Raw genomic sequence first — 15,532 nt, forward strand, 5'->3', positions numbered from 1 at the left:
TCGGTGTGAGCCAAGGCTCCGTGTTGAAGACTGTATTTGACCTATAACTGTTTCTTTTTTTTTTATAAATTTTAACTTGGATGGAGAGTTGTCCCATTGGCACTCATATCACATTTTCTTATATCTATGTTTGATAGTTCTCAACCAAACGGAAGACATTGTAATTTAACTCCTTAGTTTAGTAAATGAAACCGATAGGTTAAATAAAGTTTCCCATAGAGATTTGTATGCAATAGTTTCCACAAATTGATTACTCTTTCAAGTATCTTCCTCTTTCAACGCATAGCCTAACCCCACCGATTCACAATTCTAATATCAATTAAATAATTCGTTTATCCATATACCCGTCTTTAAACAAAAGTCAAAATCAATTTTGTATTTGACCTGCAGATTTGCAATGATAAGTTGTAACGTTTAATCACTTCTCATATCTGTTAGACACTCTCTTAACAGATTCTATAAAATTTTCAATATAACTTTTCAGTAGTACTACTGAACAGAATGGCTTTATATTTTTTCAGTAACTTGGCAGGTTTCTCAGATATCTACTTTGAATTACGAGCGAGTGGGGTTGGCTTAGCACAACGATTAAAACCACGGTATTCATTTTCAAATTCCTCCTTCGCCCCCTGGATATCAATTAGCCGGTCTCTCACAACTTTAGAGTAGAGTTGTCATGTTGTGAAAACAATACATTTCAAGGCAGCGATAAGAAGTAATTTGTAATCGCGCTTACAAGTTGACTACAAACATGCACTTCCTATTTTCCGTTAAATTCATATAGATATATTTATATAGATACATTGTCATCAATAAATATAGATAAATCAACATAGATAAATTTATATAGATAAATCAACATAGATAAATTTATATAGATAAATCAACATAGATAAATTTATATAGATAAATCAACATAGATAAATTTATATAGATAAATTGACATATATATATATATTATAAATTTAACTTTGTTTTCACTGTAAAACTGGAAGATAAATCTAAGTTAGCGTACAAATTAGACCAAAAATGTCGAATAACGACACCTGTGCTCTGTGTGAATTATATGGGGTTGTATATCTATGTGAATATTGCGGTCTCAAATTGTGTGGTGCCTGTCTACCAAACCACCAAAATAAATCATGTTCCGATATTTGGTTTGCTTCTGCTAGCTGTAATTGTGTATTACATGATATTATTGTAAGTGGTTACTGTAGTGAATGTTCTGAGCTGACTTGTGTGGAGTGTGAAGATCATTCAAAACATGTGATCCTTCCTGTAAAAGTGGTCCATAACAACATTAAAAGAGACTTGCATCTGGTAAAAGATGATTTTGATATTATTTGTGGCAAACTAAACAGCTACGATAAATTGTGTACAAGTAAGATAAAAGAACTAAGTTTAATCAAGCAACAGATAGAATACGAAGGAAATAAATGGATGTATCATATCTTAAGAAAAAAACAGTACTTGGTTTCTATTGTTGAGGGTAAGATTGACCAGCTACAAGACAACTGCCAAGAGTTGGAACTGCTTCTAACAACAGCAAATGCGTGTTTCAGCAACCTTGAAAATAGCGATGTATGGACATTTTTGAAGTCATGGTTGAAAATAAAAAACACAAAGGAAGAGTTTGAAAGTATGGAACCTTGTTCATATTTGTTACAAAAGTTGAAATTTCGTCCTGGAGTCGAAGATTCGTTTGACGTTAGCAGTTTGTTTGGCAACCTCACTGTTGACATGTAAGCTTAGCCTTTATTTCATATCAATTGGACATTACTACATGTACACTGATTATATGTGTAGTTCAATTGATAAATTCTTCTGATAGTAATATATATGTGATGACACGAATATCTCGACTAGTAAACAATAGAAAAGGTCAGATTTGTACGTGAATAATAGACTTTTCTACAAATGAATTAAAACAATTAATTGATAGAGAAAAAGAAACCTGATGGGCATGTATAGACCTACGTGGGTTTAAAACAAAATGCACTTTTTTTTTGTCTCAGTCTGCTTTAAAATATGCATTTTTATGTTTCTTTGTCAACATATTTTTTTTTTGGATTTTATGGTGATTAAGATTATAACACTATGTTGACTGCTGTAGCCATATGCTTGACATTTTCCTATTATGTCCGTTTGTTTTGTTTACACATTCCTGTCAATGTAATGAAATTTTATGCGACTGTCATATAAGTGAGAGGTTTAGACAGCTAAAAAATCAGATTTAATCCACCATTTTCTACATAGGGAAATGCCTTTTCGAAGTCAGGAATATGACAGTTGTTATCCACTCTTTTGATATGATTGAGCTTTTGATTTTGCCATTTGATTAGGGACTTTCCGTTTTGAATTTTCCCCGGAGTTCAGTATTTTTGTGATTTTACTGTTCACATATCTCATATTCATGTGGTTTCTTTTAAATCACGTTTTGCGCTCGAACAGTAATCATCTCTTTTAAAAATTAAAAATAAATATATTGGCAAACTCAAAATGTATCAAAATTACTGGAAAATTGTTGTCTCACTAGAACCCTTATCTGCGTATCCTTGCATTTTATTATTATTGTCCACGTTATGTTTTTGGAACTTTATTCATTACTACTCAACGGAAAGACCTTATAATAAATCAAGTGAATAAATCGAAAAATAAATTAATATGTAGTAAAATGAAATGTATGAATTTTATTTTTCACAGCAATCAAGATAATGAAAAGGTTGAGTTTAAAGAAGACATAGAGTCATATGAGGAAGAGGTTGAGAAATTATCATTACATTTACAGGAATCCCAAGGAGAAACAGGTCCCCAGAAAGCAACCGCATATAAGAAAAAAGGGTAAACTATTTTATTGGAATGATTTAATAATATATGTAAGATTAATATGTTATGCGCCAATTTAACGAGGTTATCTTCAGCTCAGTAGTCAGTACTTTAGTACTGAAATGATTAACAAACTTTTCTAAAATTATCCGTTTATAAATTTGAAATTATTAAGAAACCAATGTTCAAATCCCTCAGGCAAAGTTGACTTTAGATGAATTTGGCTATTTATTTTAGGTATTTTTTGTCGTATAACTCTTCAACTCTTTCGGTACTTAAACATGTTAAACATCTTCGGATTTCAAATGTTTGGCTTTGAACGTTCCTGATGAAGGTAAATCCAGAAAATCGCTTCGGACGCATGAAATTATTAAACGTGTTGTTTTCCATTTTTTAACGTTTGACCGGATGCACTTTTTTGTGAAATAGCTTGCAATTTTCAAAACAATAATAAATTTGTTTACTACCTTTATTTATACAACAAGTACACACCCGTGATATCGCGGGTCCGTGACTGAATTAAAGTATATAACTATGCCTAAGCCTTATTTTAGTAATTGGTATTGTCATCTGATAAAGTCATGTCGATTATAAGATACACAGTTTTCTCTGCTTTCAAATCTTTCTGTTTGAACCCGTCGACCTGGAACTTATCAATTATTGGAAATATTAATTATTTGGAAAACAAAAGGTCCAGGCTATCCAGGAATGGGGTATTTTTTAATCAACAGCATTGTCCTATATTAGTTATCTTAGAAAGTCTTGCTGATTGCTAAATAAAGCTACAATAGGGAACAATTTGACAATGATTGAATTTAGTAGTGTCAGCCCTTTGATTATGACCCGTGTATATAGCAAAATCCTAAATACACCGTTTGGTGGTGCGCCTGTCAAATGCGGAACGTACAGATAAGGTAATAGCTAACAGGTGAATATACTATTGGTATCGGTATCGGATTAGACCCGGAACTTGTTAATTATTGGCAATATTAATTATGTGGAAAACAAAAGGGTCTGGAGTGGTGTAATTTTTAATCTACACCATTGTCCTATATTAGTTATATATAGAGTTGAATTCTTTGATTTGTCGTTTTTACCCGATGACGGCTGACAAATTGGACCTCGTAATTTTAGTATTATAGATTATTTACATTGACTTACAATCTAATGAAGTTATCAGCTGATAGTTAAACATACAAAACTGATGATATGATTTACTACACCTTGACCAAAGGGACGTTGTTGTACATCGTCCGTTAACTAAAAATTAATCTTCTTTGAAACTGCTCTGTCAATTGAAACTACAACCATCCGTGCTTTAAAAATTATTTGTTGACACCTCCAGTCAAACACAATTCTTATTAAAGCTGAAAATAGAACGTATGGATAAAATTTAAGTATTTTCTAAAATCTTGAAAATATCATATATAGAGAAATTTAGGCAAAATCAATTAGGTTAAGAATGCCCAGATCTTCTTGCATCATATTTTATCACAATTACAGGTTATAAATCAAGTTCTCATTTTTAAATTTGCTGGTGACGACAGTCTTTTTACAGAACAAGTAGTCTGTTGATCACTGTGTTCAACACGTAACAGTTAAATCCACTTCACGTGTCCAATAAAAGTAACCTATCTGTGTCGTTTAGCTGATGTTGAAAATTGTTCAAAGGACTGTCACTTTGATATTGGTTGTGACAAGGACATTTTGAGATTGTTATATTATGAATTTATAATTATATACTTCCATTGAAATGATGTATTAACACTGGTTATGCATTTTTTAAAAGGAAACACTACTAAATATCTAATTTTAGAATAGAACTACAGGATGGACTGAAGGAACGAAGACGTCGTTACGCAAAATGGACAGACTACATGAATGCAAGAGAAAAGGACCAACAAAAAGTATTTCTGTCGCAATTAAAAATAAAGGAAGAAAAAGAGTATGTTGATTAATAAAAAACAATGTCACCTCGTAAGGTGATTAGAATAAGGAGTGCGGATATGATAACTCGTCTAAATATTATCAACCCAACAATGTTAGATCTGTAAATTTGATTTCGCAAATGTTTGGTTCTTCCGTCGCCCGGATTCGAACTCATGCTACTGAGATATCGTGTATATATATATATATATGTTGTGTACAAGTTATCATTTTGTACAAATTGTAATTTGTACAAAAACATTGTACAAATTATAATTTGTATTTTGACTTTGTACAAATTGTAATTTGTACAAAAAGTGCCTGTACACATTATAATTTGTACAAAATAAGGCTTAATTTCACTTATAACTTGTACAATATTTTACATAGAATAAGTTTCAAATTAATTGATAATAAATCATTTTCATTTTAATTACAAATCAATACGAGACACACTGATAACTCTATTTACAATACTATACAATAATATACAATGCTCTTATTTGTTGGAGCAGGTGAGCGAACCATGACACCTTGATTTACACAATACATTCTGCTTTTTGCATTTACAATTCGAATTGTTACAAACGCCTTTACATTTGCAAGAGAGATAACCCTGTCCACCAGTTTTTAAACAAAAATTCATAGCTTCCCTTAGGGAAAGTTTCAATCTGGAATTTGTGTCACGGACAAAGAAGAGTCACTGATTGATTCTAGTTGGTTTCTGCATGCTTAAGACTCCTGATAAATTACCAGCTATTGTTCTTACACCATAGCAAAAATTTCCTACTTCCACACCAAAGAGAAGAAAAATGTCAAGTAATTTATAAGCGACTTTAGCAGCTCTTTTAGATTTCAGAGCTCTAAGGACGCTTTTAATAAATTGATCTTGATAGTGCATTATCCATTTAAATTCATGGTCGTTGGCAGATTGCAGGTCTACAAGGTCAACCTTTACAGTTGAAGTCAGCAGAAATTATAGGTTTAACAATAAGTTTTGATATGTCAGTACGTTTTCGATTCAAGATACATTGTTCACAGTTGGTTGTAAATATGCGTATAGCTTTCCGGCTAATGATCTGTGAAACAGTTAAGTTCATATGGTCTCCTGTTTTGTGACCTAATGTTCTTTAAATAATACTGGTAACCCTTATTAACTGTGATCATATAGTTACGATTTTAGGTTGATGTGCGGCCATAGTGACAGCAATCTTCTGTATGTAATACTGCATAGTATAATTTGATACATCGTCATGAACATGCATGAAAGATTTGCTATTGCAAGTTAAGCAACCACCAATCAATCACTTAAAATTCCAGGATTTGGTATACATGTACATTTTTTTTTACTATTATTGTACAAGTTATAAGTGAAATTAAGCCTTATTTTGTACAAATTGTAATTTGTACAAGCAGTACAAGCACTGTTTGTACAAATTATAATTTGTACAAAGTCAAAATACAAATTATAATTTGTACAATTTTTTTGTTAAAATTATAATTTGTACAAAATGATAACTTGTACACAACATATATATACCTCGGAAGACAAATTTAAGTTGTTCTAAACTTATTAATAAAGACAATAGAAGTATACCGCTGTTCAATAACATACATCGATTTAACTGAAACCAATCCGGGTCACAAACCAAAACTGAGGGAAACGCAATTTTAAGAGGAAACAAAACGGAATAACAGAAACACTGAACCGCTAAAAATCAAGCGCCAAAATTCATAGAAACTTTTAAAATTTAGATTTTTTTCTTACAGGGAGTGTAGCTGATCTTTATTGAGTGCTTGTGTTATCTTAAGATGTTTATTTTATGTATAATTTGCTACCCTTTACACTGTTGATTGCTATTTTTTTCAACCCTTTCTTTGTGACACTACGTTACTTAGGTTAAACTATTATTCAAAAGTTAACTGTAAAGTGACATAAAGAGGTGAAAAAAACAAACATTATGTTCCTCACTCTATATGTGATATGTATGCAAAAAATACATAAACTTACTCTGATAAATATAATATAAATGGGTTTTCTGTTGCCATCTAAGTGGTACTTTCATAAAAATCATATTTTCACATATATTCGTGATGAAATAACTCCTCCTAGCATTTACCGATGTCTTGATTTAAAATGTATTATAGATTATCTCCTTTAAAATGAAATTATGAGGACTAATATCATGAACTGTTTTTTTATAATAGCAATATTTATAAATGCGAACAATTAAAAGACGAAAACAGTGCGATAGCTCAGGAGCTGGATTCACTAAAAAAGGAGTCACATCAGAAAGTGACGAACATGTTACGAAACCACAAAGATGAGGTGGACTCATTCCAAAAACAAAATCAGGATTTACAACACAGGTTATTTATATTTTTACACGACTTTTTAATCTAATATTTCTTATGTTATTTGCATATCGTATCTACAAAATTAATGATTGAATAAGAATGAATAAGATTGATCCTTTAGCATTTCTGTTCTTTGTTCATGCTTCGATAGAACGTTCGCACTTTCATTAATTTAACAACTTTTCACCATAAAGTTTTGTAATTATTATTCGTCTTTACTGGAAATTGAACCATCTCCTTTGATAGAACGTTCGCACTTTCATTAATTTTACAACTTTTTACCCTAAACTTTTGAAAATTTATTCGTCTTACTGGAAATCGAACCATCTCCTTGGATGTATGACTGATATCAAACAGATCGACGACACCACTCGACTACCAATGTTTGGTTGGTTTTTTTTTAAATACTGAGGCCTTTTTTACGTCAGGAATAGATTACCTAGCAATATTTGGCAACACATTAAATAACTTTTGGTGGTCTTCAATGCTCTTCAACTTCGTACTTTGTTTTGGACTTTTTTTTTATTCGATCATCACTGATGAGTTTTGTAGACGAATGCTGGTATCTATGATGAGTATATTTGATAATGATGTTTTTTTAATACACATCGATAAACATACATTAATTTTCAAATATGATGCACACCGATACACTGGACACACAGGGTTTGCACCTTATTTATATATGTACAGATATTAGTAATCTATAGCAAATTATGTTGGTTTTTTTTATAATGAAAGAACTGTAGTGTCAATAAATAAAGGCAACAGTAGTATACCGCTGTTCAAACTCATAAATCAATGGACAAAAAAACAAAATCGGGTTAACAAACTAAAACTGAGGGAAACGCATAAATATAAGAGGAGAACAACGACACAACACTACAATGTAATTAACACAAACAGAAAATAATTGTTAAAATAATAAACTTGGATAAGCTTCGGATCATTTTTGTGTGTTGGTGCTTCGTGTTGATCTGATAAACCATGCCCTTTCTAACTTATATTAGCTATGTTTTAATGCTATACTCACAGTACAGCGATATTGCATATACTATACAGGGATGATTTAGATCTATGAACAAGTTTAACTCCACCACATTCGTGTGCCTATTCCATGTCAGCATTATGTTTTTCTGTTGTTGATATATGTTGCAGTTTTCCATATTTATTTTGTATTTACTTATATCAATCAAAATATCAAGCCATTGATTTCTTTTCGAAGGATGAGGTACCTTTTTCCCTTCACAATAAGTCATTGTTTTTGTAATACTGGACAGAATAAATCTTTATCCATGCCAAGTATTTCTAATTTGAAAGAAGGGTAAATTCTGCAAAATATTCTGGAAAAATGCCAATTAAACTAATGCTCATAGTAGGAAATAAATGGTGTTCATACCTTTTGAACTGCTTTGTTAGACTTTTAAAGCTTGCTTAAATAAATTATATGTTTTTCTCTTTGGTGAATCCCGTACAGTGACATGTAGCTAGTTACAACCACGATATTTGGACTCTTGTAGACAGCTTTCTCATCGATAAATAGACCACAGTTCCTTTTTATATTATTTTCATATTTGTTGTTTATATCTAATGTTTTGATATGGTTGTATATGACATTTGTCACTTGACACTTCTTCATATTTGAATTCAACAGAACTGGTCAAATTGTAAAGTCGACTTGGGAAGGAATCATAAATAAAAGTTATTTCAAATTCAGAATGGAAATGGGAAATATGTCAGAGAAGCAACAACCCGACCAAAGAGTAAATAACAGCCGAAGGGCACCAATGATTCTTCAACACAGCGACTAAATCCCGCATCCGGAGGTGGTCCTCACCTCAAATAAAATTTTGCACAAGTTCAGTGAAAATGGACGTCACACTTAATCCAAAGCAAATGACCAAGTCTCAAGTTTTTAAAGTCCGACAGTATTTTGAGATTTCAGTTTTTCAACGAATATCTGTCTCTATGTAGGAACTTTTGATTTTTCAGGCTATCAAGAAAACAAGACGAACTAAAGAGTCTGAAGGCAGTAGTTAATTCAGTCATTGAATTGAAAAAAGGAAACGCAAAATCTTCAGTTTATGTATAATAGTACTTAAAACGGAATATGAATTTACTTAAGAGCAATTTAACATCTTTAAGTGTATAGTTTGTATTAGTAATGACACCAGCGACATACCGAAACAAAGGAAAAGATTTAGATAATTTTGTTTAAGGAAAAAGAAGAACTAGTTCTTGCACTTAGAACAGAAAAGAGCGAGGTTTTAAAAGATGAAGTATTTATGTAAAACAAATGTATTTATTAAGTTAATCCGTCAACCCTCAGTTGAATTGTACCGGATGACCAAATGTTACATAATGTTACATAATTAATCTGTCTGTCGTCATTTGCATTGTCTTAAATGACATGAAAATAAATAGCGTCTGCCCTTTATACAAAAAGAACAGGAGACTAGATGTTGGAAATTATAGGCCTGTTAGCAGTTTAGTTATCGTATCTCAAATCATCAAGAAATAGGTTAATTATCATTTAAAAAAATATTTAGTTACAAAAGATGTGGTATATAGCTTCTAGTCTGGTTGCAGGTCCTCGTATTCTACGGAGACATATTAAATTCATTTACTTGATTATAATATTCAAACAAAGTCATCTGTGGACTCTACACTAGTATGATAATGCTAGATCTACAAAAAGCTTTTGATACAATTGATCATTCTTTCTTCTATTTTATAAACCGATCAACAATTGATGTTAAATACATAGAATGGTTTAAATCATATTTGACAGAGAGAAAGCATTAAGTAAATGTCAATGGCGTAGAATATAATTTAAATCTGTAACTTGTAGAGTTCTAGTTGTTGAAGCTATAGTATTTCGGTTCCACTTATTTGTTCTTATATTAGGTAAATGATGTATCTATTGGTATTTGTGTTGTGCTAGTATACATTTGTATTCCATGCTGATGACACAACAGTTTTATTGTCGCAAAGGAATTCAGAAGAAATATCTGGGGAAAAATGAAAGTGAACTCACTCTTTAGTAAAGCTCTGTAATTGAAAACAATTTATCTTAATGATAACAAATTATCACTCTATTCGGACAATACTAAATATATTTTGCATGGTTTAAACGGAAACTTCGAAAATCAATGTCAGTTATATTATACAAAAAGTGCATGCAAGACAGAAGATACCTTAAAGACATGGTCGATGTCTATCAGATAACTCTAGAAAACTATATAAGCTGGTGCTGTACAAAGTCATTTTGATTAGCTGGTCCTGTTGTGTAAATAGTTAAAAAAAAAAAAAAAAAGTTTTGTAGATTTATTTCATGTATAGAAAACGAAACTGCTGTAAATTTATTATTATTTTTTTTAATGTAGGAAAAGAGTCAAACATGTATATAAAATATTTTTTAACAAAAGCCTTTTTACGCAAAGCAATATAACTAAGATCCAAGATTGCCATAATTATTCAACAATATCTAGTGAAAACAATTTTGTTGTTTACAACCTTTATGAGGACAACAGCCTTTTACATGTTATTATATTACTATAAATGATTTGAACGTGTTGCCAAGTAATTTAAAGGGGCACTAGCTACGAGATATATAAAAAATCTAAAGTTTGATTTTTTTCTGTTCAATCAATAATGAAAGTGAAATAGTGAAATAACAATTCGCTTTTTGCAGCCAAAAAGGTTTAATTTTGTCAAATTACGCTAAGAGACATTGATAATTAGTTATTCACTTGCAAGTGAATGAGTCGACCTCTTTAAATCCGTATTCATGTGAATTTCAATTTAACCCCTAGCTAGAAATTGACAACGCATGCATTGTACGTGTACTAGTTATTTAAAGAAAAAGAATGTCAACAATGAAAGTGACACTACGGTAAATCATTTGATTACTAATTCGATGCACATAAAATCATTCTTATACGGTTAAAAACATTGAGAAACATCTATTTTTAATCTATAAGATAAAATCAAACAGACCTATAAAAATCTAATTGCACGTGTTGGTTTAATCTATTCATATCTTTATTTATGTTTACATCGCTTATATGGTCATCTGAGGTCAAATCGATAGTTAATTAGATGGCGTCTGGACTAAAATACACACGAAACGAACCTATATATTATCTACCCCATGCTCTGTAAACTGTTTATTTTAGACTTGATAGTTTGGATAAATGTTTTACATTGTTATAAATCAAATATGAGAATTTAAAGAGCAACACTAATTTTAAATCTTTCAAATATGATGTTTAAAATTTTCAGTCAAAAAAGGAATATTAAATGCTTGAATATTCTAGTCAATGTTTTTGTAAATTATAATTTGAATATAATAAGTATAAAACCTGAAAAAGTCATGATTTCTTATAATTATATTTTGATATTTTAAGAATGTAACACACCCATTGGAAATAAGCCGTATGGCTTTCATGGACAATCTTTAGTAGGTATCAATAATTGTCTGTACATTTTGTGATTTAAGTATGTATGCTATTGTTTTATATAGTTTTTTAATGTTTGATTGAACAAATCTATTTATCTATCTCCAAACAATGTATTCGTAAGCAATTGTATACATAAAGAAACGGTTACATCATTCAGTTGAACTCATATAAAAGATACAAATAAAAGATCATGTAAATGCGTACATCTACTTCATTTGAACTTTGGTTGATAGTTGTCTCGTTAACAATCATACCACGTCTCCTTTTTTATGTTTTCATTTTAATATTTCAAAGAAAAAAAATGGTTACGATATATTGTATAAGTATTTTTTTGTGATTATATAATCTTTTTCATATTTTGATACCAATTGACTTGTATATGTTTGATCTGCTAAAATATCATAAAACATTTCATTATAAGTATATAGCTTCGACTTATTTCTTTGCCATCTTCATAGAGTTCAGTATAACATATATTATCCCAAGACAGTTTTTTTAAAAGAAATTATCGGCAATAATTTTCAATGGAGCAATTCAAAATTTTAAATTGTACCTTTTTAATCATTCTGTAAACTTAACCCTCTAAATAGCTTCTATGTTAGACTGAATATTGTGTAAATACCATAGATATATTCATTTTGCTAATAAGACAACTCTCCATCCAAGTCACAATTTGTGTATGAAAACCCTTATAGGCCAAATATAAAAAAGAAGCTATGGTATGATTGCCAATGAGACAACTTTCCACAAGAGACCAAAATAACACAGACATTAACAACTATAGGTCACCGTACGGCCTTCAACAATGAGCAAAGCCCATACCGCATAGTCAGCTATAAAAGGTCCCAATATGACTATGTAAAACAATTCAAACGAGAAAACTAACGGCCTTATTTATATAAAAAAAAAATGAACGAAAAACAAATATGTAATACATAAACAAACGACAACCACTGAATTACAGGCTCCTGAATTGGGACAGACACATACATAAATATTGTGGCGGGGTTAAACATGTTAGCGGGATCGCAACTCTTCCCTAACCTGGAAGTTATATTAGAATATTCACTAATGTGTTTATGCTTACATAAATATAGAATCATGCTTATTTAGATGGAACAAAAATCTTGTAAAATTCTGGACAGTATTAATTATTTTCATCTAAGCTTGAGATTTTTGTAACTAATCTCGGTAGAAGTATTTTAATTTTGACCTGATTAAAAACAACAATCTGATTCCAGCAAACAAAACTTTATTCAAACGTGCATGTTTCCACGCCCACGTGAACTACAAAGTAAATTAACAATCTGCATGAAGGATCTTTGTCAAGGATTCATCGTGCTAAAAAAATTTAATACGATCTAGTTTTTGATGATGAATTCCAACACTTTCATGTTTTTATTTATTGAATCACGATTTGAAGTTGATATTTTAAGTGGAGCTATTACAGTTTGACATCCTTAGTTATAGGCGAGCGCCGATTTGAGAAAAAGCCTCTCGTTAAGGTTTTTAATGCACCTATCTAACACACAGCTAATTTTGGTATCATTTGAAGGAAAAACTTCTAGAGCATACGATTTAGGTGGTCGTCAAAGTTCCCTATGGTCACATTTCTTGCAAATCTCACGAGAACACAGACACGTCGAAATACTTTGGATTATACGGTGACACTTAACATTGAATATATCGGTATTGTTGTAAATATATTATTCATTTTTATCTAAGATAGCTTCGTTTAGATTCTAAAAAGACATCGAATCCAAAAAAAGAAGATTTTATGAAAAATTAGTTAATTCAGAGGCATCTGTCAGACCAACCCTAAAATGTAAAAAAAAATATCATATTTTTTAAGATTGTCAGTATCAATGACTTATTAAAACCCTCATATGTTTTGTTTTCATAAATTTCATATACCTTGAAAAGATTGCGACACACATCGAAGCTCAATGGTGGATAATAAATGTTTGACGACTTCTCTAAAATCTGCATCATTAAACAGTATTCCGGATCTGTATCGTGTTTATCCCAGACGCTCAAAATTTGTATAAATCGAGTATCTAATATGCACAGGTAACATGTGAGTTGCCAAAACACAAGTCGTGTTTAACATATTACTTAATAAATATTCGTATATGTGTTACCGAAAGACCATTTTAAGCATTACTAACGATATTGGCATGTGATATGTAAGCAGCAGACTGCATTTTGTAGAATAGTATATTCTTAAATATTATCATAATTGCTCATCATGGATGAGTGTCCAAATCACCTCCAATGAAGCGCGGTCGCATGTCCATATATAGGCAACTTTGTATAGCATGTCAAAATATTACACAAGAGACTCTCAATATGACAACTGATAGAAGTTTTACAACCTTAATGAATGCTGTAAGGCAAATACAAGATGATGTGTTTATGTTGTTTTTGAGTGAGGTTGATACATTAGAGGCATTTTTGGTTTAACAAGGACGAAGGCGTCATTGATAAGATAGAATCTTACAAGGCATGTGCTAGGCAGATAACATCGGCAATGAGAGCACGTGCGTGTCTTGTCTAGGTTGATGACCAATGTCACGATGAAGCAAAACCAACTGCAATGAAAAGGGATGAAAAACAAGTACACGATCTAATTGTTTATATAACAGAAAATATGACAAATCCATTTGACGTTGACGTCAGCTTATTAACATTTCAACTGGTCTCCATGTAAGTCACGACATTGAAGATTCACTGTTAAAATCAGTTAAAACTGGAAGAACTAAAATGAAGATATTTGTTAAATCATCTCTATCAACAGACAAGGCAGGTAGCTTTTACCACCCCATCCAAAGATCAGGACTGAAGACCTTTGAAGGTCATTTGAATCCCGAGCTTGTGTATAGACGTGCACTATCTCTAACTAAATGTAGAGATGACGTATCTGTGGAAACTGTTTTGTCCTATCCAATTTGTCCCATTCCCATTGCATTATTTCATGACGATGGAACTATGAGGAAGACAAATAAGTCTGATCTTGCCCATGAATTGGAAAATTTAGTAGGTTCAGTCCCTAACATTCCTCCATTCGACCACAGTGCTACCGTACCAATAAGAGATGGCATGAGCTTAGTTCAGTCATTTGATGTTAAAAGGATGTCCACATTTGGAGACTTGGCCAAATCTTACATTATGCAGGTACAATCATGCTTCCGAATCACAGACAAGGTTGTTGATGTCTTCGATCTTCGATCGCTATGACACTGAACATTTCATAAAACCAGCAGAGCGTCATAGCTATAGACGATCGGCAACAACAACTACGCAAAAAGTTTATCATATCGCTGAAGGCCGAACTGTTTCAGACTGGAAAATATTTCTATTAAGCAATGAAAACAAGCAAGCTCTGATTACTTTCCTTGGTGAGTATCTGAGCAGCAATTTGTCTAAAATGTTCCAGGAGGAAAATAAATGTTTAAATCTTGCCGGTAGATTTTCCAATCAAGAAATAGTTCGACAAATCTCTAATGAGCATGTAATCGATCTCACAGACCTTTTCTGTTCGAACGAAGAAGCAGACACAAGAATCTTGCTTCATGTTATACACTCTGAAAAAAAATCTTTCAGCAGTTGAATATAAGGGGACGAAGTGTTCCGATACAGATGTTCTTGTGCACTGTGTTCATTATTTCAAGGTTTTTGTGTCGACTGAACAAATGTGGTTTTTGACGGAGTCAACTAATTCTCTTAGGGACTGTAGAAGGTACATACCAATCCATGAGTTAAGTCAATCTCTTTCACCTTTACTAGCTACCATTTTCCCTGCAGTTCATGCTTTAACTGGTTGTGATACCACTTCCGCTATATTTGGGTTTGGCAAAAAGACTATTCAAGTTGATAAGAAAATCTCCGAGTAGGTTTACAAATCTCCAAAACTTTGACAACATTGATTTTTCCACATCATTGTCAGCTGCCGGATAGCT

At 31.6% G+C, this 15,532-nt stretch overlaps 1 protein-coding gene across 1 annotated transcript; it reads left to right on the forward strand.

The window, feature by feature from the left end:
* Positions 1-988: 988 nt before the first annotated feature.
* Positions 989-10,124, forward strand: LOC139481541 (probable DNA double-strand break repair Rad50 ATPase). Its single transcript, XM_071264951.1, has 5 exons — positions 989-1,742; positions 2,704-2,841; positions 4,643-4,771; positions 6,961-7,122; positions 9,103-10,124. The coding sequence occupies exons 1-5, from the start codon at positions 1,030-1,032 to the stop codon at positions 9,200-9,202; spliced, it is 1,242 nt and encodes a 413-aa protein (XP_071121052.1). The 5' UTR covers positions 989-1,029; the 3' UTR covers positions 9,203-10,124.
* Positions 10,125-15,532: the final 5,408 nt, after the last annotated feature.

The sequence above is a fragment of the Mytilus edulis genome, chromosome 1 (assembly GCF_963676685.1).
Source record: "Mytilus edulis chromosome 1, xbMytEdul2.2, whole genome shotgun sequence".
In the NCBI taxonomy this organism is placed as follows: Eukaryota; Metazoa; Mollusca; class Bivalvia; order Mytilida; family Mytilidae; genus Mytilus; species Mytilus edulis.

What these genes read in the sequence shown, in the direction of transcription:
- LOC139481541 (XM_071264951.1), top strand. Translation starts at nt 1,030, where the DNA reads ATGTCGAATAACGACACCTGTGCTCTGTGTGAATTATATGGGGTTGTA. An exon ending in GGCAACCTCACTGTTGACAT is followed by an intron (nt 1,743 to 2,703) that starts GTAAGCTTAGCC and finishes TATTTTTCACAG; the next exon opens with CAATCAAGATAATGAAAAGG. An exon ending in AATCAGGATTTACAACACAG is followed by an intron (nt 7,123 to 9,102) that starts GTTATTTATATT and finishes TTGATTTTTCAG; the next exon opens with GCTATCAAGAAAACAAGACG.